Here is a 27,799-nt window from a genome sequence, read left to right as displayed (position 1 = left end):
TTATAATTTTTAGTACTTTATCTGTTCCCTTGATCCTATAGAGACTTCTATTTTCTCTGTGTTTGATCTTTACCTATCATCATTGATCACTTTCAAATATTTTTATTCTCCTTATTCTAAACATTAAAAAGTACTCCTTTTTGCGCTTTTGTCATTCTTCAGGAATCATCTGTTGAGTTTACTGTAGTTACTCATGATTTCTTTTTTTTTCCTCTCTATTTCTTTTTTTTTTTTTTTTTTTTAATTAGACTTTAAGTTCTGGGGTACATGTGCAGAACATGCAGGTTTGTTACATAGGTATACACATGCCATGATGGTTCGCTGCACTCATCAACCTGTCATCTACATTAGGTATTTCTCCTAATGTTCTCCTTTCCCTAGCCCCCCACACCCTGACAGACCCCAGTGTGTGATGTTCCCCTCCCTATGTCCATGTGTTCTTATTGTTCAACTCCCACTTATGAGTGAGAACTCATAGTTTCTAAAATGATATTTCTTTAATTTCTAATTCTCCTGAATTGTCATTTCATTTCTGAGTTTTATTGTTTAAATTAATATTGTTTCTTCTCATGAATCATTTCCTTAATATGTTTTAGCTTATCTTGAAATATTATGTTGTGGTTTTGATCTGGTTTGTGGACATATTTTTCTGATTGACTTTCATTGACACTAAGGATCATACTCTGTTCCTTATTTTCTTTTAATCTTATAAAATCTTTATGTGGGTTTGATCTTGATACTTTTAAGTTATTCATTTTTATGTGAAATAAATTTTCCTGAAGTTTTAAAATGAGGTGGGGTTCAGGAAACTTTAGCTGATTTTACAGATTTCCCTCCTCTGTTGCTTTGAGTTATGTTTTAAAATATGGCAGCTTGCCTTTTGGGATTTCTGGGATTTCCCACTTTTGTTTAGTCCTTCTATTTCCACATTATCTTGTTAGTCTATCTGTTATGTGACAGGTTCAGAAAGATTAAAAAACTACACTACTGCCATCAGCTTCCCAGAATCCCTCAAATCTGATGATTTCATTGCATTTGTCTTCTGGCTTCACCTGCCTTCCCTCTCACTGTGAATTGCATGGTTTTATAGTTGTGGACTCATATGCTTCACATTTCTACTTTCTACAGTGCAGTGTGAAGCAACCAGCCAATCCCATTATGTTTCTTTGTTTGACTAAAATGTTCTAAAGTAGCAAATACATAGTTACCAAAACGTTGCCTTCTATAGATACTTGATTAGGAATATATCTAATAGTGATACTTTACATGCCTCTACTGCTACATCATGTCATGGACTAGTAGTGTCTTCTTTGCCACTGGCAAGAGAGGTTATAGGTACCTTTAAATCTAATCAGATTGAAAAATAAATTTCAGTAAACCCAGAATCAGAACCAAATCAGAAAGTTCATCCATAAAAATCTGATTCTCTAGAAGCACTTCTGGTCCTAAAATCATCTCTATCCCTCAGGCTTCAAGAAAGTAAAGCAGAACACCAGTAGGAGATAGATTTGATTTTATTGAAAAATATATATATTTTAATATATTTTTATATACACACATAATTATAAGATTGTATATAGTAGGATTTTATTTACAAAATTGAAGAGATTTACTGCACGGAATTGGTTTATGTGCTTGTGCAGATTGGCCTGCAAGTCTGTAGTCTGTAGGGCAAGCCCTTGGGGAGGGCAGGCTAAAGCACGCATGCTCAGATTGAAGGTGTTGTTCGCTAGTAGAATTTCTTCTACTTCAGAGAAGCCTCCCCTCTGGTCTTAAAGCCTTTTAACTGATTTAATCCAGTCCACTCAGATTATCTAGGATAATCTTATTTACTAGAGTTTGGATTTTAAGTCCATCCACAAAATGCCTTCACAGGGTCACCTAGTTTAGTGTTTAGTGAAATAGCTAGAGATTGTAGCATAGGCAAGTTCACACATCAGAAGACTAACACACTTATCAAGCAGATTATTTGCTTAGATATTGTTCGGATTATCATCTTCATAAATTGTGATTATCAGTATTTGCTATGAATACTGTTACACAGTAATCTCATAAAGTATTCTCATCGTCACTGTTGAATAAGCAGGTACAAATACATATCTCCAATGTTAGATGAAAAGGTAGAGATTTGAGAAGTAATGAGAAATTATTCAGTTCACAAATGGTTGCTTCAGGGCTAGAACCTGGGTATCATCCCTAGCAGACATGGTTCTGTCTACTTACACGTGCTCTCTCTTTGTGGCTCCTATTATTGGTCACCTTTTCTCCCCATTGCAAAGATACCCATGCTTCTTAGGGTGAAATTCCTTTTCTTGTTTAATGGCTGACTTTACATTTTGTTACACTTGATCAATAATTCTGATTCTAGTATTTGCTATCTCCAGCACATTTTTACCCTGCTTTATTTCAGAATTATAATATTCACCACCTCTTTCTATCTCTGTCAAATACCATTTACCTTCTTCCATCCTTCCGTTGCCAGAAAGTCAGTACTTTGAAGTTATTATTGTCATTTCAGTGTATTTTTTTTCTAGGAGAACACTATTTACTTACTCTATTGAAATAAGTATAATAATTTCTATGACCATAAATAAGAATAAGTGCTTCTCTCAAAGTAATAACATAGTATTTTTAATTTTAGAAATTTCTAAATTAAAGTTTTCTATGAAATCCTTTCATGTTTTTAAAATTGTCTTCAAAATTATTTCATATTCTTAGAATTACAGAATTATTTTGTTTTTTCAATAATAGTGACTGTGATGATGATAATATCTTTATCATCCTGTGAGACTAAAAAAATTTCATACAAATCTTATAGAGCAGACAAACTCCAGTAAGGAACTCTCAGGTCCTTGGGATTAATTTGGCTGGAATATTGTAAATTTCATGTCAGCCTCACTTGGTCATAGTTGTGCAAATTTACTTTGGAATTAATTTTGACAACTCATATGCAGTCTTCTTGATGCTGTTCAACAGGGGCCTAAATATCAAACATAAGAAAATAGGTTCTTTCTAAGTCTTACAATTTTAAGAAGATGAGAGAATCATATATCATTATGTTCCCAGGAAAGTCATTGAAGAAGTAAACATATAAATAAATGTAATTTGATTATTTTCAAGTCAGTAGGCTTGAAATAATCTCGGCATGTATTGTCAGTGTGGCTCTTTTTAGTCTGAAATGAAACTGGATTAATTTTATTCCTCAAACTTTGAAAAGAGACTCTGAAGTAAAGTGTAGCATATTTTAATTATACAACATTTTTTTTTAGGATACTTTCAAGCTGAAAGTAATAGAAAACCAAATGTATTATTTCATTTAACAAAAAGTCCAAAGAGAAGTGGGCTGTAATAATTGTTGGTGTCATTTCAGAGATCTAATCAATAACTTCCTCTGTCTCTCTACCTGATATGCCATCCTAAGTGCGTCAGCATATCCCTTAGATTGGACTGCCTCATGGTGATAAGTCAGCTCTTCCAGGTTTAGGCATGACAGTAAGCAAAAGCAAAGGGAATCCGTTTCCTTATATGTCTCCTTAGAAGTGAGGAAACCTTTTTAGAATAACTTGATCAATTCTTATCATACCTCCTTGGCCAGAATATGGACACACACCCCATTTTTAAAACATATCACTATTAGTGGAAAGAAGACTCACATTAACCTAGTGTTGATGGCCCAGTGTGTTTCCATGTGTAACATCTTGATACATAACCTAGGGATATTGTTAAAATGCAGATTTTCATACAGTATATCTAAAGTGATCTCTTGACTCTGCATTTGTAACAATCTGCCAGGTGATGCTGATGCTACTGTTCTGTAGACCACATGGCAAGGTGTTTGCTTAATACCCTGGCTGGTTGAAATAGATGTTGGAGAATCAACCATTATTACCACTATATTCCACTAGGAATGGAACTTGTCAAATGAACACTGCATGCACTGTGCATGGTGAAGCTTATTGTAGTTGAGTAGAGGAGTGATAACATTGAGGATTACAGTGACTTGCCCAGGGTTACTTGGTAAGTGACAAGTTTTATCCAGCAACTTGTATTGGAGAAAAAATAAATACAGAAGCCTGAGATGGATTAGGGGGCAGGGTGGGAAGTAGGGAAAAAAAAGTAGTGCTACGTTATAATCCCTTGGATCATATATTTGTGTGATTCATTTTTCAGTACTTCTCAGAGTTGGATGTATATTTGCAATGGAGAAATCATATATAAAAACTCAAAGCAGAATGAAGAGCCTATAACTGAAAAACATAACAGAGGCAGAGAACTATATGCAAACATTGCTTCATAAGAGAGAAATTTACCATTACTTCTTACATTGTCCTTCACTAGCACTGCCTACTCTGATAAGTTGATGGTGTGTAATCAGGAAAAGAGCTATTATTTTGGATTTTAAAAGGAAAAGTTATTTTTGACTTCTAGAATGTACATGTTTTAAATTGTTACCTTTAGCTCTAATGAATTATTGGAAGCCAGTAAAGAAAGCAATGTCTAATATAGATTGTATTAGCCCATTGGAACAATGCCTTGATTAAACCTCAACACCAAATAATCAATTTGTTGGACAGGAACTGTAATCAAAATGAACATAATAGCTTTGATTTAGTTTAGAGGAAAGTCTGCTGGATTTTAGGTCATGAAACCTAGTTTTGAGTTTTAGTCCTGTTAACAGGCTATGCATCACATTTCTAATCTTAACTTTACTTGGATATGACTGTATCACAAAAGTTCATAAGCGAGAGAAGCCACAGAACCAGTAACAGCTGACATAATATAAGGTACATGGAGGTGCTTATTAAATGACTATTGAAGATAAGCCTGAATATTATGACTCTGTTAATTTTGTTTGTTATTTTATTTCAAGAAATAAATATTATATAAGTCTTTTTTGTTCATTACTTGTATAATATACATCCTATATAAGCATATGTATTTATAATTATATTAGTATATTAATACACACATGTAAACATCATGTAATATATCAACTTGGTGATATCTTGACTGGATGAGCTTAAGTATACCCCTCAGCCTCTCTGAGTTGTGGTATAATTAATTACTTCTGAAATAGCTTGGTGTCAGTGATCTCTTGGTGTCCTTGAAATTCAATGTTTTTGTAACCTCCCTTTATTATTAATTTGCATTGATGATTAATATGTATTTTATTGTAACTTATAAAAGCCTAAGGAGGATTTATGTGACTCTTGTCTCTAACATGTTCAGTGAATTTAATTCATTTTAACAAAGTACTTGAGCCACCCACTAAATAAAGATAATATACATTAAATCTTATGGAGGAAAAAAAAAAATATATATATATATATATATGAGACATGAAACCCTACCTACAGAATGATTTCAGTATACAAACAGATGAAAAGACATTTATAAATATATCATAGTAGAAAAGATTTAAGATAGAAAAGCCAGTTAATAAGTTTTTATAATCTTTTATAGAGTTTTTGAGGCAGTATCCATGACCCTGTCAGCAGGAGTAGAAAGGGAAGAGTATATATGAGCTGATGGAATGTGAACTTGGGGCAGAGGGGAAGGAGCTAGATACCATAGATCAGGTCATTGTGGAAATCAAGTAGGAATGTGTGCAAGTTTTTAATCTCCATTTTTGGATAACACAGACATTTTCCATAAGAACAAATGACCAGTTTCTGCAAATGTCAGTAGTTTTAGAATAGTTGATAAGATAGTGCAAATTCAATATTGGCAACGCATACACAATAGAAAGTTGAAAGAATCTGGAGCCCTTTCAGACTAGAGAATGTTTCTTTGAAATGGCTGCTGTAAAGTAAAGGGTCACAAAATAAGGTCTCACTGCCAATGTAGAGGATTGACGGAGTGAGAGACTGAATTGCACGGGCCGTTGTGTTTCAAGAGGGAACTCTCACAGAACAGGAACTTGGATGTTGTAAGGTGGCAAAGGAGGCTGTTGGGGATCACTGAGGCCAAAGTGAGTTTGAGGATCAATGGAAATATTCGCTGGACTGGGTTAGGGAGGATAATTTGGTCTGTGAATATTCCCAGTGATGGGAATGATATGTGGGCATGCTGGCAATTCCAAAAGGTGAGAGTTTGTTGAGTGGGAAAGTGGAAGAGTTGTCTTCAAGTTAGGAACCAGGAAAACGGTGGCTCTCCCTGAAAGAAGGTGTAAGGTACTATAAAATGTACCCTTCTTTGAGATAGAAGTGTTGTGAGAGGAACGCCAATTATGGTGAAAAGATGGAATAATGATTATTGAGAAGGAAACATTAAAGATACTCAGAATCTCTTCACAAGAGAAGGGTTTTGAAAGGCATAGTGTGAAAAGACTTGAGTGGGTGTGGACATGTGCAAGAGAATTTGGAAGTCAGTACAGGCAGTGGGAATTGGCTAGTCTTGCAGAAGAACTGAGAAATACGTATGGCAGGGAGCAAGGAGACAGTTTGAGAACACACCTGGTAAGATAAGCTAGAGGAAGCCCAGATGAGGTTGTATAGCAAAAGTAAGGAGCAGGGAGTCATGATGGGCCTTCCAATTAGGAAGATTGTATGGAAATGATGTGCTAATTGAAAAAAAAATGCAATCTGAGGTTTGCATGTATAATGACTTTTTTTCGTGTATGCGGTTTGTAGGGAAAGAGTTTAGGCTGATTTTATGGATTTATATTGAAGAGCTTTTGAATATAAGCTGCTTTTCCAGTTCCTTATTATCCAAGGGAATGAGCAGGGTTCTTGCTGCAAAAATCATGAAATAGGTTGGTAAGCAGAGAAAAATTAACGAAAGCAATGAATAAAAAATAGCAAAATCTTAATTTGGATTTGATGTCCTTAGGTATTTTTGTATGCATATGCAGAAACATATATGTATTTACTACATAATATCCATATGCATGATTTAAGATATGGAGAAGGGTATTTAAAGATATAGTGTATTTAGGATTTAGAAAATTATTAAAACAATAGAGTATCCTCTTTATTATTTACTTTAAAAATATAAATAACTTCAAATGTACAAAAAATAATAGAAAACAATAAAACAGCCATTAATGTACCACCACCATAATTTAATAGAAATTAACAGTTTATATTCTTGTCTCATGTCATCTTATTCTTAAGGAATTTTTAAATTAACATTTAAACATGCATACATGTAGTACTAATCAGTGGAATGCTGGAACCAATGAATACCAGAAATTTGTTAAGTTTTCAGAAACTTTGAATGATATCACACTGATAAACTGAAGTTGCTATAGTGGAATATTTACACCACAGAAATGGACAAATACTACAAAATGCCATTTCATGTTTCTTGTTGGAGAACTAACAGTTCCAAATTTTACCAATACATTGCTGGGTTTTCTTTGCCTAGTTTAACTGTCCCATCGTATTTTATTGAATGAATAAAATTCAGTTTATTTATTTGCTACTCAGAAATATTTGGATATTTTCCATATTTCACAATCACAGATAATTTAGAGTTCAACATCTTGTACATGTCTCCTTGATCCCATATACACTGGTGGTTCACATGTGGAAACCTGGAAGTAGAATTGCCGGGTCCTGAGGTTTATGCATCCTCAACTTTACTAGATAGTAACAAATCATTTTCTAAAATCACGCTAGCAGTTTACACTTCCAACAGGAATGTTACCATTTTTGTTTCCCGTATACAGCCCTATGAAATGATATTTCAAGTAGTATGAAAGATACCAGGGGTAGTTAGCATTTCACCAACAAGAAGCGAGGTTGTGGATCATGACCAATTATTTCTCAGGGTTATGGGTTTTCTTTGTCCTTTTTGTTGTCTTTGGCATATAGAAGTTTTAAAATTTAGATTGACAATCTCATTTCATGATTGTTAGACATACACATTTTCTCTTTTTTATACCCTATTCATTTTTTGATTGAGTTATCTTTTTTTTCTAATTGTACTATAGAAGATCTTTACATATTCTGGATATTTATTTCTTGATGGGCATTTCCTTGACAAATAACTTATCACCATTTGTGACTTGTTTTTTCGCCTTTATATATGATGCCTTTGAACATATAGAAGTTACAAATTTTTTATACTTGAATTTTTTTCGGTCATTTCCTATTAGTTTATGCTTATTACTCTTGTCTGGGATATGCTGATATCATAAATATGGTTTCCAATATTTCATTTTGAAATTTGACAGGTATACTTTTAAAGTTTAGGCTGTTTTGACTAATTCTCTAAAATGTATAAATTGGCTGTCATTCATGCCAAAGAGAGAGTTGTTTGCAAAGAGAACAGATTTTGGTTTGACTCTAAATTATTCATTATTAGTTTATTATCTGTGGCCAGCATATGCTACACATTTGGAATACAGAGATGCACAGGCAATGCTCTTCCTCTTCTGGTGGGGACAAACATACTACAGCACAGGCAGTACAGCTTAAAGGCTAAAAGAAGCTTGTATATATTACTCTGAGAGCATGGGGGCAATGAGTCATTTGCCTTGGACCTATTAACTCTCCTGTTAATTCATTTACTCTGGTGTAGTAGCAATTTATGGAGAACTGAGGTTACTACCATAGTGCCAGCCCTACACCTTTTGAGCAGGGGTCTCCAACCCCCGGGCTGCAAACTGGTACTGGTCTGTGGCCTGTCAGGAACAGGGCCACACAGCAGGAGGTGAGGAGTGGGTGTGCAAGCATTGCCACCTGAGCTCTGCCTCCTGTCAGATCAGCTGTGGCATTAGATTCTCATAGGAGCGCGAACTCTACTGTGAACTGTGAATGCAAGGGATCTAGGTTGTGAGTGCCTTGTGAGAATCTAATGCATGATGATTTGAGGTGGAACAGTTTCATCCCAAAATCATCTCCTCACTGTTCCATAAAAAAATTGTCTTCCAGGAAAGTGGTCCTTTATGCCAAAAAGGTTGAGGACCACTGCTTTAGAAGCATACCACTATTTACTTATATCCTTTTCCAGATTGAATGACAATGGAAAAAATTTGTGGATCTTTTGCAACAAGAATAATTTATCACAGATATTCCTTGCTAAGATGCTTTATAGATCTTAGCAGGGTAACAACCTGTTTTTAAAGATTGGTTTCTGTTTGCAGAGACGAAATGGAGAAGATATACCAGTAGCCCAGACTAAGAACATCAATCATAGAAGGTTTGCCGCTTCCTTCAGACTGCAAGAAGTGACAAAAACTGACCAGGATTTGTATCGCTGTGTAACTCAGTCAGAACGAGGTTCCGGTGTATCCAATTTTGCTCAACTTATTGTGAGAGGTAAGGTAAAATTGTTTTCAATTTACAAAATTGCATGACTTTATTAGAACAAAAGCAACTCTGTAGATATTTTGATTGATTTTTAAACCATAGTGTTTCTGATGTCAAGTCACTATAAAAATATATCATCATAAAATTTCTCAGAATGTGTGAAGGTAAAATTAAGACTGTAGTTTGCAAAATTTTTGAAGTTTCTAATAAGTGTTTGCCATTGAAAGAAATCTATTTTATAATGCTCTAAGTGGACTAAATATATCACATACTTTATTTCGCATTGTCATCACCTCGTTTGTATTTTAACTTTAGATCTAGAGGCCGGGCGCGGTGGCTCAAGCCTGTAATCCCAGCACTTTGGGAGGCCTAGACGGGCGGATCACGAGGTCAGGAGATCGAGACCATCCTGGCTAACACCGCGAAACCCCGTCTCTACTAAAAATACAAAAAAAAAACTAGCCGGGCGAGGTGGCTGGTGCCTGTACTCCCAACTACTTGGGAGGCTGAGGCAGGAGAATGGCGTAAACCCGGGAGGCGGAGCTTGCAGCGAGCTGAGATCACGCCACTGCACTCCAGCCTGGGCGACAGAGCAAGACTCCATCTCAAAAAAAAAAAAAAAAAAAAAAAAACTTTACATCTAGTTCTTCCTATTTAAAACAGTTCTGCGGATACTACCTTTCTTCGAAGCATTGTGGCAATGATGTCAAGGTTCAAGTTTCTATTTCCATGTAGTCCTACAAATGCTATTGGTATCAAAATCCAATAGTGAATTTTCACTGATGCATGTCTCTTATAGAATCTTAGAAAGTTAGAACTACCAAACAGTCCTCACTAATATTCTTGGATACTAAAGTTACTAGAAGAATGTCAGGGATTATGACATATCAGTACATATTTGTAGTGAATACTGGAAAAATACAAGTACAAAACACATATTACATTCATTTAAGATGTATAGAGTCCCTCTTATATTTTAAGCACTGTTCTAGGTTGTAGATATTTGAGATATGATTGTAAATGTAATACAATGCCCCTACCCACATGGAGCATCATACTGAGTTATGTTAGGCAGACTATATAGACAGGTGTTGAAAACGTAGTATCAAGTCACGGTATGTGCTGGGAAGGAAGAAGAGAGACAAAAGGATGGAAATTGATATTTTAGTTAAGGCATTCTGGAAAGCCACTCTGAGAAGGCAACAACTGAACTGAAAGCTTTAAAAAAATGGAGACTTCAGCCATATGAAAATCTAGAGGTAAAGCAGCTCCATTGAGTAGGAATATCAAGCGTCAATCAATATTGACACAAATGAAAGTAATCTTAACCTGTTTAAGTCTCTTCAAGGAGAAGTGTGAGAGACCTTAGCAAAAATATCTAAACTGGGGCTGAGACTGTAAACATATCATGGAAGGCATTTGCAAGTGAGTTTTCTTTGAGTAAGGATCTGAAGGTTCAGAGAAAGCTGCCCAGTTAGGAGTATGGATGTTGGGTCAGGGGCAAGAGAAAGAAACACCAGCAAGTAGAGAGCACAGCACATGCCGAGGCCTATGGGCTGGAAGGAAAATATGCGATATGTCCATATTCTAGTCAATATATTTTATAATACTTGGCATCAAATATCTTTTACATATATTATTCAATATTGTCTTGTTTTTAATACTTTAACCTTTGATATTTTTAATGAAAAGAAATTTGAAATTCAGACTTTATGATAATTTACCCAGAGCAAATTAAATCTATTGATTGACAGCCAGAATATAACCCATTGTTTCTTGATTCTTAGTGGTGAGCTCATTCTTTTCCACTACAGTTTTCCCTCACATTAACATTATTGGATAGTGCTATCAACCTCTTGTAAACTTCTGTCTTGGAAGACTCTATGGCTCATTTTTTTTTTTAACTTTATAGATCAAATATGACTATTTTCAGTGTAACTTCTCTGATGTCTCCATAGTCAGCTCATATCACCTGTACAAGTTCATGAGATCACAGCTTCAATGAAGAAAATATGATAGTATTTGACTCCCGTGTTTAGGCGAGAAACAATTTATCACATGTTCACATATGCATCTTTGTCAAGTCCCAGTCCAGCATCTCTCTCACCTGAGTCTAATTTTGAAAGCCTGAAGGTGTCCTTGGGTAATCTTCAGGGTGATTAATATGCTATGGATACAGGAATGTGGGTGTGCTACTGAATTATTATGCTCACTGGATCTTCTTTACCAGATATGCATTCACAATTTGCAACCAGTGAAGGAGATGGTACCTAAATAGTGTACCTAGAATGCTTTTGAATAACTTATGTATAATACATAGTTATATATGTTCTATATAGTTATTTATACATTTTTTTTTCCAGAAAAGTCACTCCTGATGTTTTTCTCAAAAGATTGTAGAAGACCTGTTGATGCTTTTATCCAGGTGCTCCCCTTATATGTATAGTTCCTTTTTTCATGCAAACATTTTCTGCTTGTTTGTTTTAAAAGAGAATCATTTTGTCATTACCAGATCTCTTTTGTTTATCTTAATTGATAAGTAGATTTTATTATTTTATCAAAACCTGGTTTTCTTTACCTGGAGACAACAACATTACAATGCTGTTCCAGCAGCATTACTTGTTAAATTAATAATTATTTCAATAAAATTTATAAAAAAGAGGATCCTTAAATTTCATTGAAAAATTTGACCTATTTTTCTTTTTCTTTTTTTTTCTCTTTTCTTTTCTTTTTTCTTTTTTTTCTCGAGATGGAATCTCACTGTCACCCAGGCTGGAGTGCCGTGGTGCAATCTCGGCTTACTGCCACCTCTGCCTCCTGGGTTCAAGCAATTATCGTGCCTCAACCTCCCACATAGCTGCGACTACAGGTGCGTGCCACCGCACCCAGCTAATTTTTGTATTTTTAGTAGACAGGGAGTTTTTCCATGTTAGCCAGACTGGTCTTGAACTCCTGACCTTGTGATCCACCCATCTTAGCCTCCCAAAGTGCTGGGATTACAGGCATGAGCCACTGCACCCAGCCTTATTTTTCCTTTTTTTAAAAAGAAAGTCCTGCCATAAGTTTTATGATTTTTATGTTGGAAAGGTTGAGTTTAAAGATGATGGCATTTTGAATTTGTTATCCAGAATCTGCTATCATTTTAGAAATATATTTTGTTAGTTTTGGCAATTTTATTTTTCCTTCAGCACATTTTAGGTTGTTCTATATTTAATACTTACAGGTGATACTTTGCTTGCTGTTTTATTTGAAAACCAATATAGAGGAATAAGTTTTCTTGTTTGTAGAGATAACCACCAAATAAATATTACTACCAAAAACATACCCTCGGGGGTCAGCTGTCCTGGTGTTGAAACAGTGCTGAGAATTAACTATGCTGACAGGTCCTATCTCTCATTGGCACTTTTAAAGCTGACATCCTGTTACATGGATACAAAAGATGGTAATTTTAAAGGAAATTTTTGGGGCAGTGATATGAATAGTCTTTAATAAGAGCTGGCATGGTATTGCCTGTTGTCAAAGATGACCCAAGGGTAAGAGTTTATTAGTGCATTTTCTCCTAAACTGAAAGTGACAGGGCACGCTTAAGGCTTTTTTGTTGCTGTTTGTTACAAATGAAAATTTCACTGCAAAATTTTCATGCTGAAGAGTATTGATCTATGTTTTCCCACAGCCAGAGGAATAAAAAAAAGTACGAAGAAACAGCATTTACTTTGTTATGATTTTAGCATTGCTTCCTGATCATTTTGAATGATGATAATGTCTTCAGCTTATGGAAACCAATCTTTATTGACTAAGAAGTTTTTATAGAGACGAGATGAAGAGCAGATATTTTTGCTCAATGTTTTACAAACTTGAAGTGTAAAAAATTTGAAATACAAGTTGAAGTCATGTTTATAAGCTTCAAACTGAAAGCACCAACTTTGTAATCTAATTATGCTACAGAATATTTTGTCGTTCCTCACCTCAGTTTTGGTCTCCTCTGTCCGTTTCCATCTGTCTTAATCAAAGACCCACTTACATCTCGAACCAGCTGACCTGAGTAAACTTCTATAAAATTCTCTGATTGCCACACCTCACACTCAATTTCTGTTCCAAATTGTTTGTTATATTTTTTTATCTGTCATTTTTACCTGTGAAACTACAATTATATTTTAAGTACTTCAGTTTGAAAGCACAGTTTTTGGTTTGTCATTGTTAATGGCTTGAGCTTTAAATTTTAGTGTTAATTACTAGTCATTATCAAAATGCTCTGGATACAAAAGTATTTAGTTAGTATTTTAGTCTGTTCCTAATGAATAATAGTGACCGCTATAAATGGGGATTAGTATCAATCACTTTACATAACCTTAGTCAGGGTAGTTATCCAATCTTATTCAGAGTTGGTGTTTAACATCATAAGAAATTCAGACAGATGTCATTACTTTCCATTGTAAGACAATATAAACTAGCTTATACACAAGAATATTTACTCACTTTTGTGACTGGGTAATGCAGGATAGGCTTCAGGGTTTGTTGATCAAGTCATTAAAGATCTACGTTCTTTCCAATTCTTCACTTTGTAGTCTATGATTTTGGCTTCTATCCTAAGCCAGGCCCACCTCCTAGTCATAAGAGAGAAATATGACTACATGCTTCCTTGGTCTTATCCATTTAGGGGTAAAGAGGGCAGTACCTACCGCAACTATCAAAAAAACAAACAAACAGAAAAGCAAATAACACATCACTGGTTATTGGATAAACAACTAGTATGTCCAGTAGACAGACAGCTTTTGTACACAAGACTCCAGAGCATAAACAGTGTTACTCAGAGATAGTTCTTTATTTCATTCAGGTAAGATAGTGACTGAGGAAATAATGTCAAGAGAAGGTACAACTTAATCTTGAAGGACATACAGAGTTTGGAATATTGTACTATTGGAGAAGGGTGTTACCATGCTAAGTCAAGTAACAGTGTAAATCATAGGTAATTAGTAGGATCATGGCTTATTTGGTCGATGGTGAACTGTCCATGGAATTACTTGCTTTATATCAGTTATTTACTATGCATATGGAGAAGGAAAGCAGTCAAAACCTATTAGAACTTTTCAGATTCTGCTTTTACTGTAATTGTAGATTATGTCCTATCAGAACCTGTCTAGTTCATCTTTGTTTGCTTCAGCACCTAGCACAATATTTACATGAAGAAATTCAGTACTTTTCTCAAAATCAACAAATAAAATTGTTTAGTTGAAACCAGAGGAGTGGGACTGACCCTGGCATATGTAGGGGATGAGTGATGAACCAGATATTTTTTCTCACCTACAGATGGAGTCAAGTTTGCTGGCATAAAGGAAGTGATGATGACAGTTGCTTTTTGTAGTGTCTAAACCAGACTCTTTCCCTTCTCAAGTGGACTATAAAGGGTGACTTTTCAGTTTAGTGTAAATATTTTTAACTTGAAAAATAATATTGATCTGACCAGTATTCTATTCCAGTACTCTAATCTTTTTGCACATAACATTAAATCCATTTTTTTTTTTTTTGGTGTTTTTATATAAGAAGCCAGGTCATTTGGGAATTGGAAAACACTTTATGAATACTTGTGCTAGTTGGTGGCTAAAGGCCATGGAATTTCTAGCTTGAGACCTTCAGCAAGCTGTTTAATATCATGCAGTATTGGTTTTTAACTAGTTTTCCTAGCATAGCTTTCAGGCTCATGAATTCATATACAGATCCTTTTCCTTAATGGTGACTTGAGATCCCTTTTCTTCTATTGTGAAAACTGGTCATCTTGACAGGAAGTTTGGAGTTATCTTGGAAAATGTAATTTAAACGGCTATGTTTTCCTAAAAAATGAAGTATAATGAACATTTCAGAACACACTGAATCACATACTAATTTTACCCCCACCCCCAAACCCCTAAATATTTTTTAAAAAGCCCATGCAGCCAGTGGATACCAAATGTGTCAAATTTGGAGGAGTCTCCAAATCTATTTAAAAATTTTATTTTGCTCCCCTTGAGTATGATAAAAGAAACATTTGGAGTCTCCTCTCATTCATAGTACCTACTTATAATTCAGGTGATTCAGTGTTCAGGATGTCTGGTACATATTTAAATTCTAAATGAGCAAAAGAGTGCTAGATGTTCTTATTTCAGATAGTATATTGTGGTGCAACCAGAAACCGGATACTCATTTGAATTGTTCATGTAGTCCATTAAGACATACATTTTCAAAGCTGAAAAGCATTAAAAAATGATAATATCTATGTTTATTTAAGAATAGTAGAAAAATAATGGTTTTTAAATCTAATATGAATATTCACTGTGACTTCATATTATTACTGAAACTCTACTTGATCCACTTCTGTACACCATTATGCCAAATACTTTTTTCTATTAATTTTCTCCTTTTCTGAGTTTCCTTATAGCTACTCTATAAGGATGGTAAAGTGCAGCAGTTGTTTTCGTCAGAGTGATTTTTTTCATTTTATTTATTTTCTTTTAGTTTGTTTTTAAAATAAAAATGCGATGAGAGTTCTTTCCATAAAGGTTTCTCAGTTTATTTTCCTAGGCAATTCGTGTGTTGAGTGAGTAGGGTACTGGTCACTGCTCTTTGGAGTAAATCTTGGGGGAGTTTGCTTTTGATGGAGCTTTCATCTTAAGCATTCGAAAAGGATCAAGGAGGAAGCAGAATCATTTGCATAGTTAATAATTATTTCTGTTGAACTCAAGGGAATTTTATTTCAGAGTACTGATAGTAGGCCTGTACATGTTTTCTAAGTTTCAGTTCTTTTCTCTTGGAGTTTGTGATAAATATAATTTGGGCCCATTTCTGTGTACCAACGGACTTTTATCTACTACATGAACTGAGTGTCTTCGTAGTTTATATTCCCCCACCTGTTAACCCTTTTTTTTTCTCTCACCTCAAACCAAAGATAAAGCAACAGTGTCCATTCGAACTAAGATTTTTTGGTTTTTCTGGGTTTATTTGCAACTTCATTGAAAAATCAGCTAGCAGCCTTTATTGAATTCTTAATGAGGTAATAGGCAAGTGCATGTTACTATGTTAGTATTCAATAAAGACAAATGCCAAAGAAATCACATACATAGTCTCAGTGCTTAAGAATCTCATAATTTAATTAATTCTATAGGAAATGTAGAATTATTGAGTATCATGGCACAGAATTTTGACTTAGGTTTTGATCACATTCTAAACTCTGTAAGAATAAAAAATGTTTCCTAACAAATAAAAAATAGTCTACCTATTTTCTAACTTCAATGAAATAGCAACTATTTCATTGAAACCCCTTATTAAGCACCAATTTGGCTTAAAAAAACTTACACTGGGAGAGTCTTATAGAATGTTGATTGAACAGAAGCTCTATAGTTGACAAATTGGAATCAATCAGTGAGGGCAGAGAGATAAATCAGAGTGTTTAGTGGCATAATGTGTAAGGATGGCAATGGAAGTGTTGTAGTAGGACATTACTTCATTAGTTTGAGTTCTTGAGTCTCTCCCACTCTCCCCTCCACTTCATCTTCAAGAGAGTCATTAATAGCAGGGTTCCCTACCAGTATATGACTTACAGGTGAGTTTTTGTCTTTAGCTTTGCAGTTAGCATAAATTATTTGCCACTTAAGCAGTACATCTTTTAAAAAGCTAGCTAATATACATTCTGCTGACCAGTAAAGCATGATCAGGAACTAAGAATTAAACTGTTACTAAGAATTAAAATGTTTCTAAGAATATAAACAAGGAAATACACAGAAAACAAATAAAAATGCATAAAATGTTGTGTAGAAGCCTTACAAAGAAAGCAGATAATATGTAATTATTTACTAATGTGCCGATCAAAACCGGCTTGTTCCAAGTTTATGATAGTACCACAGAAATTGCCTCCTTTCCCATCTGTGTTAAGATAAATGATATTTTCCCTCTTTCTAGGAAATATTTAATCTGACAAGAATTAAAACCAAGTATAAGGTCAACACAAATGAATACAGATAAATAATCTTTGTTACTCCTCAGCATGGATTGTGATTAGTTCATTATTATTAATTTTTAGAAAAAAAAGTGAAATATTGTAACATTTCAGTATTAAAAGTGAGAATTTGGGGACAGAGAGCGGGACAGAAATTAAATAATATGGCAGAAAATATGGCGGCTTTCCTCAACATATAAATGTACAACAATCTCTTCTTATACAGGCTTTACCTTAACTCTGATGTTTGTTTTTAGAGAAATTATGGCCTATAGATGTGTTCTCATCTCTTACAAGGTATATAAACATGGCGACTTTTACACTTTAGGATATAATTTGTCTTAGTTATAGGCGTATAACTTTCTTTTCTCTCCAGTTTCTGCTGAGCCCTAAACTGAGAAAATATTTTGTTGTTTTTCTTTATTGTTGCTTTCTTTGGAGTCATAGATTTAGCTATGATGACACAGAATCTGTCCTTGTGTTAAACAATGAAACAACAAATGGGTAATTACTTGTGCCTTCGTTAGGAAGAAATTTTACCCACCTGGTTATTTACATATTGCTGATTGCCCCTGGATTTTCATTAGCCTTTCTTATACATATGGAGGTACCATGGCTACTCTCATGTTGCCATGCTACCTCCTCCAATAGTTTCCCTTCACATTAAGGAAAAAAAAAAAAAAAAAAAAATCACAGTTCTTTCTTGTTCTAAGTGGCCTTACATGAAATATCCCCTGGCTGCCACTCCAAATTTGTTCTTTATCACTCACCTCCTTCCTTGATCCACAGCAGGCAAAGCTGGCTCTTCTAAGTATACTTCTGTCTCTGGGCTTTGCACTTCCTGCTCTTTCCACCCTCACCTGTTTTTTCTTGAATAGATGCATGCTTTTACATTCTTATTCCTTTCAGCTTTCTTCTCATTTCCGCCCCCCAAAATACCTAAAGGCCAAATGGCAATTATTTTCTAGTACAGAAGGGAATTCATTGATTTTATTTTACCATTTTTTTTCCCTCCAGAGTTATTTAGGTCAAAGTTTTTGAAAGATCTTTACGTAATGCCTACTATCAGTAAGTATATGAAGAACAAGACAGTGGTCTCAAAAGATTTTTGTGCTGTTGGAAATGCAGTGAATAGAAATCTGTATGTCTGAAATTGGTTTGTAATATGTATATGAATAGATTCCTTTATTCCTATTTTATTGCATAGCTTTCGAGTGCCCAGCACTTTTCTTTATTCTCACTGCCACCACTTGTCTCTGTCCTCATCTTCTCCTTCGTGTACTTGTATAAAAACCTCCTTATTGATCTCCCTCCATGAGCACTTACCTCCTCCAAGGCAGTCTTCACACAGAAGCCAGAGTGACTGTATGACACAGTAAGTCAGAATACGCTCCCCCTGGCTCTGGCAGCTTCCTGTTCATGCGGTATAAATTCCAGATGCCTCATCACAGCTCCAAGGCCCTGCTTGCTCATAGGCTTTTAGCTGTGCTCACCCCCTTCAGTCCTTCGTAAGACTCTCCTTTGCTTACCAAACTGTAGCAACACTGGTTTTCTTTCACTTGCTTGAACATACCATGATCTCTCGTGCCTTAGGGTCTTGGCTTTTTCTAATTGCCCTGCTCCTTCAAAATATAACTGCATTCATAACATCTGCCCCCTCCACGAGACTGATGTACTTAGGGACCCTTTCCTTTTGCATGCTCATGATTGGATCTCTGTAGCCAATACCATGATCAAAGTCTAGCAGATCTCATCAAATATTTATTCTCAAAGAAACAAAAATAGTGAGGTATAAAGTGCCATATGAATGATATGAATTTAATGCATAGAATGAGGAGGGCAGCTACATGGCTGCTTTCTAATGGTCAGGGAATGTACTGAGGAGAAGAAGTTCCAACTGACCCTTGATGGGTGGGTAGCATTTGGATAGTGGAAGATAGGTAAAGGCATTCTGGGCAGAGGGACTGGCACTGGAAAACATGTTCTTGTGGACTTAGCAGTAAATTTTGACCATAACATAGTGTTTTCCAGTGAAAACATCTGAGATAATCCTGAAATTGTACTTTGAGCCCGTACTGTGGAACAATTTGAGTGCCAGACTAAGAAATATAAATGGATTGTGTATTTAATTTGGGACGCGTTAGGAGTTTTGAAGTAGGTTACTCACATGTTATCTGTCTCAGAAAACCAGGATAGCAGATGATTTGGAAAATGGTGCATTTTTAGCGAGTAAGTTAAGCGGGCTCTTACAATTTTAAAAGCTTTAGATGATAAGTGTTCCTAGGGTAGGAGACGGTTATGGGAGAAAGAATGAGTCAAGGATGAGAGATGAGGCAGCAATGTTGGTAAAGCATTGTAGAATGACAGTAGGAGGAGGAGTCAAAGGAGACTTCTAGATTTTTGTTTGGGATATTGGATAAAATATGGTATTATGGTCAGAGATTGGAAGCCTTGTAGAAGAAGTCATTTGAGAGCATAGATGATAAGTTTAATTGCAAACTTTTGATTGGGGTGCTAGGAACATATTCAATTTTAAAATCTTCAGGAATGTGAGTAAGCCTTAAACTAATCACAGGGCATTAAGTAAAGACTCAATACATGATGAAATGAATAATAGGTGCCTAGTGTATAGAAATTATTTGTATTTCCTAAGCTTCAATTTCATAGCCTTTAGCCTATACTGTTGGAATTTTTCATGTTGTTAAACTTTGGATGAAAGCAGAGGTTTTTAACTAAATGGAGAATTTAGAAAGAGAAACCAGACAGAGTTTAATATGATGTCTTTTTTTATTGCTGACATTATCTGCATATAAAAACACATGTAAGGTATATCATGTGTAAGTATTTCCCCCACTACTTCATGTAGATTCCTGACTATATTTGTGGTTGTCTGTTAAGTAGAAATATTTTTCCTCTTCTTTGTAAGACTTTTTACTTCATAGAAATAAAGTGAACTCTCTAAAGGCTTCTCTACTTTCTCTGCTCTTCAGAATTTTATTGCTCCTGATAATAATGCTCCTAGACCTGTCTCTTTCTTACATTAATGTTTTAAAGGGTTGGGAGAGGGAATATATATATATATATATTTATTTTCGGGGGTAGGACTTTTGGCTAACAGCATTTCTCATTCTCAGAGAATGTCATTCACTATAGTGGGTGGTTTGAAAATATTTACTTAAGGGTAGATAAAGAGTTCCCACCTGACATAATCTTCCTATGTTACAATCCCCACTCAATTTGACATTTCTGTGTACTGTGCAGGATTGCTAAAAAGTAGTTACGATGACCAGACTGGCTGATGCATGGTAATGATGTAAAGCAGGGTGTTTGGAATTCAACATGGATGGTAGAAATGCGAGATGTCAGAGAAGCCATATATTAAAGAAATTTTGAGTTGGAAACTGAATCCCAATCTGCCACTGAGAACATTTTGATCATTTTGATTTATTAAACTTTTATAACAGCATACAGATGGAGCTGAATTAAAACCTTTAGTCTTGGATAGTTTATGGGACACCAACCACTGTGTTACTGGTATCATTTTGAAGGTTCTTTTAGCATCAGTGAAAAGGGGAAAAAATGGGTGGGTAAGATACTTATTTTAAAAGGAAGTTTTCACTTATATTCTTGTATCTAACTTTAAATCCCTCTTTTGTTTGCATTGTGTCACTGTTAAACATATTTTATGATTTCAACATATTAGGTACTTTAAAGTTTTGAATTTTACTGTGAAACATTTTTGAAACTCTAATAATTTTCAGATTGAAACACTGCTTTTGTATATATGGTACAGACTATCTTTTTAGTGTATATCTGTACACTCAGAGGCTTCTGTGTCTGTCTTTGTCTATGTTTGTGTTGCTGAGGTTTATAGAGAAATATTCAAATAGAAATACTAATGAAATTCCAAAGCCTATCTTGCAAGTAAAAGAGTGCGTTTTCCTACAACTATTGGAATTCTGCACATCGAGTTTTTTAAAAAATCAGCCATCAGCATCAGCAATCATGGATAGTCTTTTCTGAACAGTAGCTCCATAATAAAGAGAAGTCAATTATTATTAGAGAAGCACTGTAGGTGAAAGGCAATATAGATTCACACTTGGTTTTGTAGCAGGGAGAGGGGACTTAGCTGTGAATCAGGTATGATGCAAGAGATGGATGAGACAGAGCTCAAGAAGCAGTAATGTGAGAGTCCAGGACAATCATTTCAAGCTGTCTCAGCAGTAATGATGGACGGTTTGGTGGCAAGAAGTAATAATACCAGATGATGAAAGTTACATCTCAGCACCTTGAGCCCGAGCACACCATCTACCTGTTGGGGTTCTGGGTTATAATGATTCCTGATTTGCAACCAAAGGGGTTTGCTGCACTTAGCAACCTAGATTTTTGGCGGCTGTGAAGGAAACAAATAGCATATCAAACACTCCTGCACATTGTAAATTTAATTACCTCATATTTATGCATAGTAGTTGTTGACAGGAACTTGTAAGCTATGCTAATATGGAAGGTAATTTGTTACCTCCAGAAATCACTTTCCATGTGTCTTCTGATCATTATCATGAAACATGATAAATGATCTAGCCCGTGAGGTATAAATGAAAATGAAATGGATAATTGGATTCTATGTCTACATTGTGGCTGGAATAGTCACAGCAATTATAATTGAATTTATCTCATAAAAATGAGTTGGCAATACATCAGTGACCTTTCATCATTTTGAGCCTATGGTATTATATGAAGCTACTTTTGAGATGATCACAAAAAAAGTATCATAATTCTTTTTTAAAGAGTAATCTTTAACACTTAAATTTTCTATTTTCTTGCCTTATCTGCCTAAATATTTTTAAGTATCTAGTTTATCTACAGAGAGTTTTAACAATTAATACTGATAATTCTTTTTTATGTGGAGAGTAAAGTGCTTTGTTGTTACCAATGCCTTGACTGAATGGCTTAGGAACAGTGTAAGACACTCTGATTTTTTTTCTTTCTTTCTTTTTTTCTTTTTTTTAATGAACACCTTTTATTATTACCAGCGTGTATCTTTCTGCTGGGTGGTAGAAGTGTGCCCTCTTGCTGAATGTGTGTGTTCGCTTTGATTCTTATAATGTGTTTCTGATATACCAAAATAAAAAGTTTGTTTTAAATATCACCAGATCTTTTTCTCTTTACCTTCTCTCTAAGTCACTTTAAATAATATTATTTTATTATAGACATAAAAACCCTATATATTCATTGATTTGATTATCATATTTGAGGATCACCATGCGTTAATTATTGGATTTATTGCTAATAAAATGACTAAGATACACACTCTTTAGGGTGTTATAGTGCCATATGTAACTATGGTAATATCTAGTTTTAAAATTGTAACATAATTCCTTTTTTCTCCACCAGGCTCTTTTCATGAGGGTCCAAGAAGCAAATAAAGCTTCTGTTTATGTTTTTGTATTTCTAACTGAGGAAGTCTATTCCAGATTCAGTTACTAATGAGTATATGGAAAATGAGAAGCTATCTGGAAATGTGACTTTTCTTTTGAATGAAATATGTCAACAAGCAGAGCATGTCCCTAGGGACAATTTTCTCCCCTCTTATATTTTTTAACTTGAAATTTCTTTCTTTCTTTTTTTTTTTTTTTTTTTTTTTTCTGTGACACAGAGTCTCACTCTATTGCCCAGGCTGGAGTGCAGTGGCACAATCTCAGCTCACTGCAACCTCTGCTTCCCAGGTTCAAGCAACTCTCCTGCCTCTGCCTCTCCAGTAGCTGGGATTACAGGTGCCCCCCACCGCTCCCGGCTAATATTTTTGTATTTTTAGTAGAGGTGGGGTTTCACAATGTTGGCCACGGCTGGTCTCAAACTCCTGATCTCAGGTGATCCACCCATCTTGGCCTCCCAGAATGCTGGGATTATAGGCGTGAGCCACCATGCCTGGCCTTTGCTTGAAATTTCTTCACTTTCTTTCCTTTTGTTTTTCTTCAACTTTTAAGTTCAGAGGTACATGTGCAGGATGTGCAAGTTTGTTACATACATAAATGTGTACCATGGTGGTTTGCTGCACAGATTGTCCCATCACCTAGGTATTGAGCCCAGAATTCATTAGCTATTCTTCCTGGTGGTCTCCCTCTCCTGCATACCTCCATCCAGCAGGCCCCAGTGTGTGTTGTTCCCCTCCATGTATCCACGTGTTCTCATTATTCAGCTCTCGCTTTTAAGTGAGGAATGTGATGTTTGGTTTTCTGTTCTTGCATTAGTTTGCTGAGGATAATCACTTCCAAGTCTCTCCATGTCCCTGCAAAGGACATGATCTAATTGATTTGTTTGGTTGCATAGTATTCCATGGTGTATATGTACCACATTTGCTTTATCCAGTGGGTCATTTATTGGCACCTAGGTTGATTGCATGTCTTTGCTATTGCGAATAGTGCTGCAATGAACACACACATGCACGTATCTTTATAAAAGAATGATTCTATTCTTTTGGGTGTATACCCAGTAGAGGGATTTCTGGATCAAATGGTATTTCTGCCTCTATGTCTCTGAGGAATTGCCACAATGTCTTCCACAAGAGTTAAGCTGATTTACATTCCAACAGTTTATAAGCTTTCCTTTTTCTCCATAACCTTGCCAGCATCTGTTGTTTTTGACTTTTTGATAATCACCATTCTGACTGATGTGAGATGGCATCTCTTTGTGGTTTTGATTTACATTACTCTAATGATCAGTGATGTCGACCTTTTTTTTTTTTTCCATGTTTGTTGTCTGCATATATGTCTTCTTTTGAGTAATGTCTGTTCATGTCCTTTACCTACTTTTTAATGGGGTTGTTTTCTTCTTGTAAATTTGCTGAAGTTCCTTATAGACTATGGATATTAGACCTTTGTCAGAAGGATAGACTGCAAAAATTTTCTCCCATTTTGTAGTTTGTTTGTTCACTTTGATGATAATTTCTTTTGCTGCGCAGAAGCTCTTTCGTTAGATCCCATTTGTCAATTTTTGCTTTTGTTAAGATTTCTTTTGGTGTCTTCATCATGAAACCTTTGTCCATGCCTATGTCCTGAATGGTATTGTCTAGATTTCCTTCTAGGCTTTTTACAGTTTTCAGTTTTTCATTTAAGTCTTTAACCATCTTGAGTTAATTTTTATATATGTTGTAAGGAAGAGGTCCAGTTTCAGTTTTCTGCATTTGGCTAGCCAGTTCTCCCAGCACCATTTATTAAATAGAGAATCCTCTTCCCATTGCTTGTTTTTTCAGGTTTGTCAAAGATCAGATGGTTGTAGGCGGATAGTCTAATTTTTGAATTCTCTGTTCTGTTCCACTGGTCTATGTGTTTGTTCTTGTATCAATACCATGCTGTTTTGGTTACTACAGCCTTATAGCATAGCTAGAAGTTGGGTAGTATGATGCCTCCTGCTTTGTTCATTTTGTTTGGATTGTCTTGGCTATTTAGGATCTTTTTTGGTTCCATATAAATTTTAAAATAGGTTTTTTTTTTTCTGATTTTTTGAAGAACATCAGTGGTAGTCTAATGGGAATTCTATTGAATCTGTAAATTACTTTAGGTAGTGTGGCCATTTTCATGACATTGATTCTTCCTGTCCATAAGCATGGAATGTTTCCCATTTGTTTGTGTCCTCTCTGATTTCTTGGAGCAGTGGTTTGTAGTTTTCCTTGAAGAAGTCCTTCACATCCCTTGTTAGCTGTATTTCTAGGCATTTTATTCTCTTTGTAGCAGTTGTGAATGGGAGTTTACTCAGAATTTGGCTCTGTTCTTGCCTGTTGTTGGGGTATAGGAATGCTAGCAGTTTTTTCACATTGATTATCCTGAGACCTTTCTGAAATTGCTTATCAGCTTAAGAAGCTTTCAAGTTGAGACAATGGGGTTTTCTAGGTATAGGATCATGTCATCTGCAAATAAAGATAATTTGACTTCCTCTCATCCTATTCAAATACTCTTTATTTCTTTCTCTTGCCTAATTACCCTGGTCAGAACTTTAAATACTATGTTGAATAGGAGTGGTAAGAGATATCGACCTTGTCTTGTACTGGTTTTCAAGGAGAATGCTTCCAGCTTTTGCCCAATCAGCATGATATTGCCGATATTGCCTGTGGGTTTGTCATATATGGCTCTTACTCTTTTGAAGTCTTTTCCATTAGTTTATTCAGAGTTTTTAACATGAAGAGATGTTGAATTCCATTGAAGTCCTTTTCTTCATCTATTGAGAAAATCATTGTTTTTTTTTGTCTTTAGTTCTGTTTATGTGATGAATCACATTTATTTATTTGTGTATATTGAACCAACCTTGCATCCCAGGAAAGAAGCCAACTTGATCATGGTGGATAAGTATTTTAATATGCGGTTGGACTCGGTTTAACAGTATTTTGTTGAGGATTTTTGAATAGATATTCATTAAGGATGTTGGCCTGAAGTTTTATTTTGTCTGTTGTATCTCTGTCAAGTTTTGGTATTAGGATGATGCTGGCCTTATAGAACGAAGTGGGGAAGAATCCCTCCTTTTCAATGTTTTGGATTAGTTTCTGTAGAAATGGTACCAGCTCTTCTTTGTACCTCTGGTAGAATTCAGCTGTGAATCCTTCTGATCCTGGACTTTTATTTTTTGATTGGTAGGCTATTTATTACTGCCTCAGTTTCAGAATTTGTTATTGGTCTATCCAGGAATTCAATTTCAAGTTGAATTTCTGAGTTGACTGAACCATAGAGATAGCAACCACCCTTTCCCTGGGGAGCTCCATTCTTCTTAGGTGGACTCCAGCCTGTCACCACTGTCTGGCTGGAATTCCAAGCCAGTTGGTCTTAACTTGTGAAGTATCCTGGAAGTGGGGCCTGCAGAGCAACACTGCTTGGCTCGCTGGATTCTGCCCCTCTCCTAGGATTATGTAGGGACCCTCTCCCACTTTGCTGGGAATCCCGGGACCAGAGTATACGAAACTCCTAAGTCTCTGTGTGTACTTAAGCGACTGCTCTGCTGGGACATCACACAGCTCTGTGTATTGGACCTAAGGCCCTAGTAGCCTGAACTTACAAGGGCATCTCCTGATCCTCAGGTTGCAAATATTTATGAGAGAAGCATGGTTTCCTGGGCAGGGTTACATAATTCCTCATCACTTCCCCTGGCCGGGAGTGGGGCTTCCTTTGGCTCCATGTCTCCCCTAAGTGGGCCATAGCCCCACCCTGCTTTTCTTCATTCTCCCTGGGTCGAGTTGTTTGCCTAGTCAGTCCCAGTGTGAGAACCTGGATATTTCAGTGGAAGGTGCTGAATTCACTCTCTGCCTTCGTTCTTCTCCTTGAGTTACAGATGGCATGTGCTTTTATTTGTCCATTTTCCAGGGCCTATATATCAATTTCTTCACTTTCTATACTCAGTGGTAGTGATATTCCAACTAATAAGATTATTATTAATTTTATTAATAATAATCTTGCTACTTGAAGCAAGTTTTACATGTGAAACAGATTTGTGAGATTTATACCTTAAATTTCAATGATTCTTACTACTGTGTTACTGGGATCATTATCTTGTCTCTTTAGAAACAATGCATTTACTTTAAGTTGCTTGGCTGCTATTTTTAACTGATTCCTGCCCTGACAAGTACCATGATAGTTATTACCTACTATTTTATTTTATATTTTTAATTTTTAAACTTTAATTTAATAAAAATATATATATATTTTTTAATAGAGATGGGGTCTCACTATGTTTCCCTGGCTGTTCATGAAATCCTGGCTTCAGGCGATCCTCCCATCTCAGCCTCCCAAAGTGCAGAGATTACAGGAATGAGCCATCACGCCCGGCCAAACCTATCATTTTATAGCAGATTCTCAATACAGGAACAGGAGATGTGTGTTCCTTTCTAAATCAAGTGTAGTTTATATTAGAAACTATTTAGGACTACCACACATGTCCTTTTTTTAGATTCTGATGTACTACTATAAACATGCACACACTCATGCACAATCACATGTGCATGGATGTGCTCTCAACCTTGATTTCAGCATGGCTTTGTTAGAATCTAGGCAGAGCCTGGCCTAAGTGTGGTTTATGAAAAGTTAAGAAATTATTCTGCTATTCCTCCTGCATTTTTCTTCCCCCCGGAACATTTTTCTTGGGTTTCATGTCAAGAATTATGAATTGCCTTTGTAGCTCTGAGAAAATTTTGGAAGTATTTTCAATGTCTTTAATAATATCATGAGATTCTTTGAGTTTCTGTACTTCCCTGTTTGTAGAAAAAATAAATTACATAGAATTTAATAGCCTGTCCTGTTTTAAAGTCATAGTGCTTAGTAATCAAAGAACATCCATAAGCACTCATTTTTAATTTAATATGAAAATTAAAAACACCTTCCAGGGTAGGCTTAGTAAGGTAGGTTTTTTCAATGTCCCAATCGTCTTTGATTAAGTACGAAGAAAATTTTGGATTGTCTTTCTTATTTCTGTTCTTTTCTTTTTTCTTTTCATTTCCTTTCTCCTTTCCCCTTTCCCCTTTCTCTCTTTCCTCTCCCCTCTCCCCTCTCTCCTTTCCTTTCCTTTCCTTTCCTTTCCTTTCCTTTCCTTTCCTTTC

At 35.5% G+C, this 27,799-nt stretch overlaps 1 protein-coding gene across 7 annotated transcripts in view; it reads left to right on the top strand.

Moving 5' to 3' along the window:
- Positions 1–27,799, top strand: part of PTPRK (protein tyrosine phosphatase receptor type K) — a 555,246-nt gene that overhangs the window by 288,976 nt on the left and 238,471 nt on the right. For all 7 annotated transcript variants that reach the window (XM_023230676.2, XM_023230677.2, XM_023230675.2 and 4 more), the window contains one exon: positions 9,092–9,266. In XM_023230676.2, the coding sequence (XP_023086444.1) occupies positions 9,092–9,266 (175 nt within the window). The remainder of the gene's footprint in view (positions 1–9,091; positions 9,267–27,799) is intronic.

This window comes from Piliocolobus tephrosceles, chromosome 5, assembly GCF_002776525.5.
Source record: "Piliocolobus tephrosceles isolate RC106 chromosome 5, ASM277652v3, whole genome shotgun sequence".
In the NCBI taxonomy this organism is placed as follows: Eukaryota; Metazoa; Chordata; class Mammalia; order Primates; family Cercopithecidae; genus Piliocolobus; species Piliocolobus tephrosceles.
This window is presented reverse-complemented; position numbering and strand designations above follow the sequence as displayed.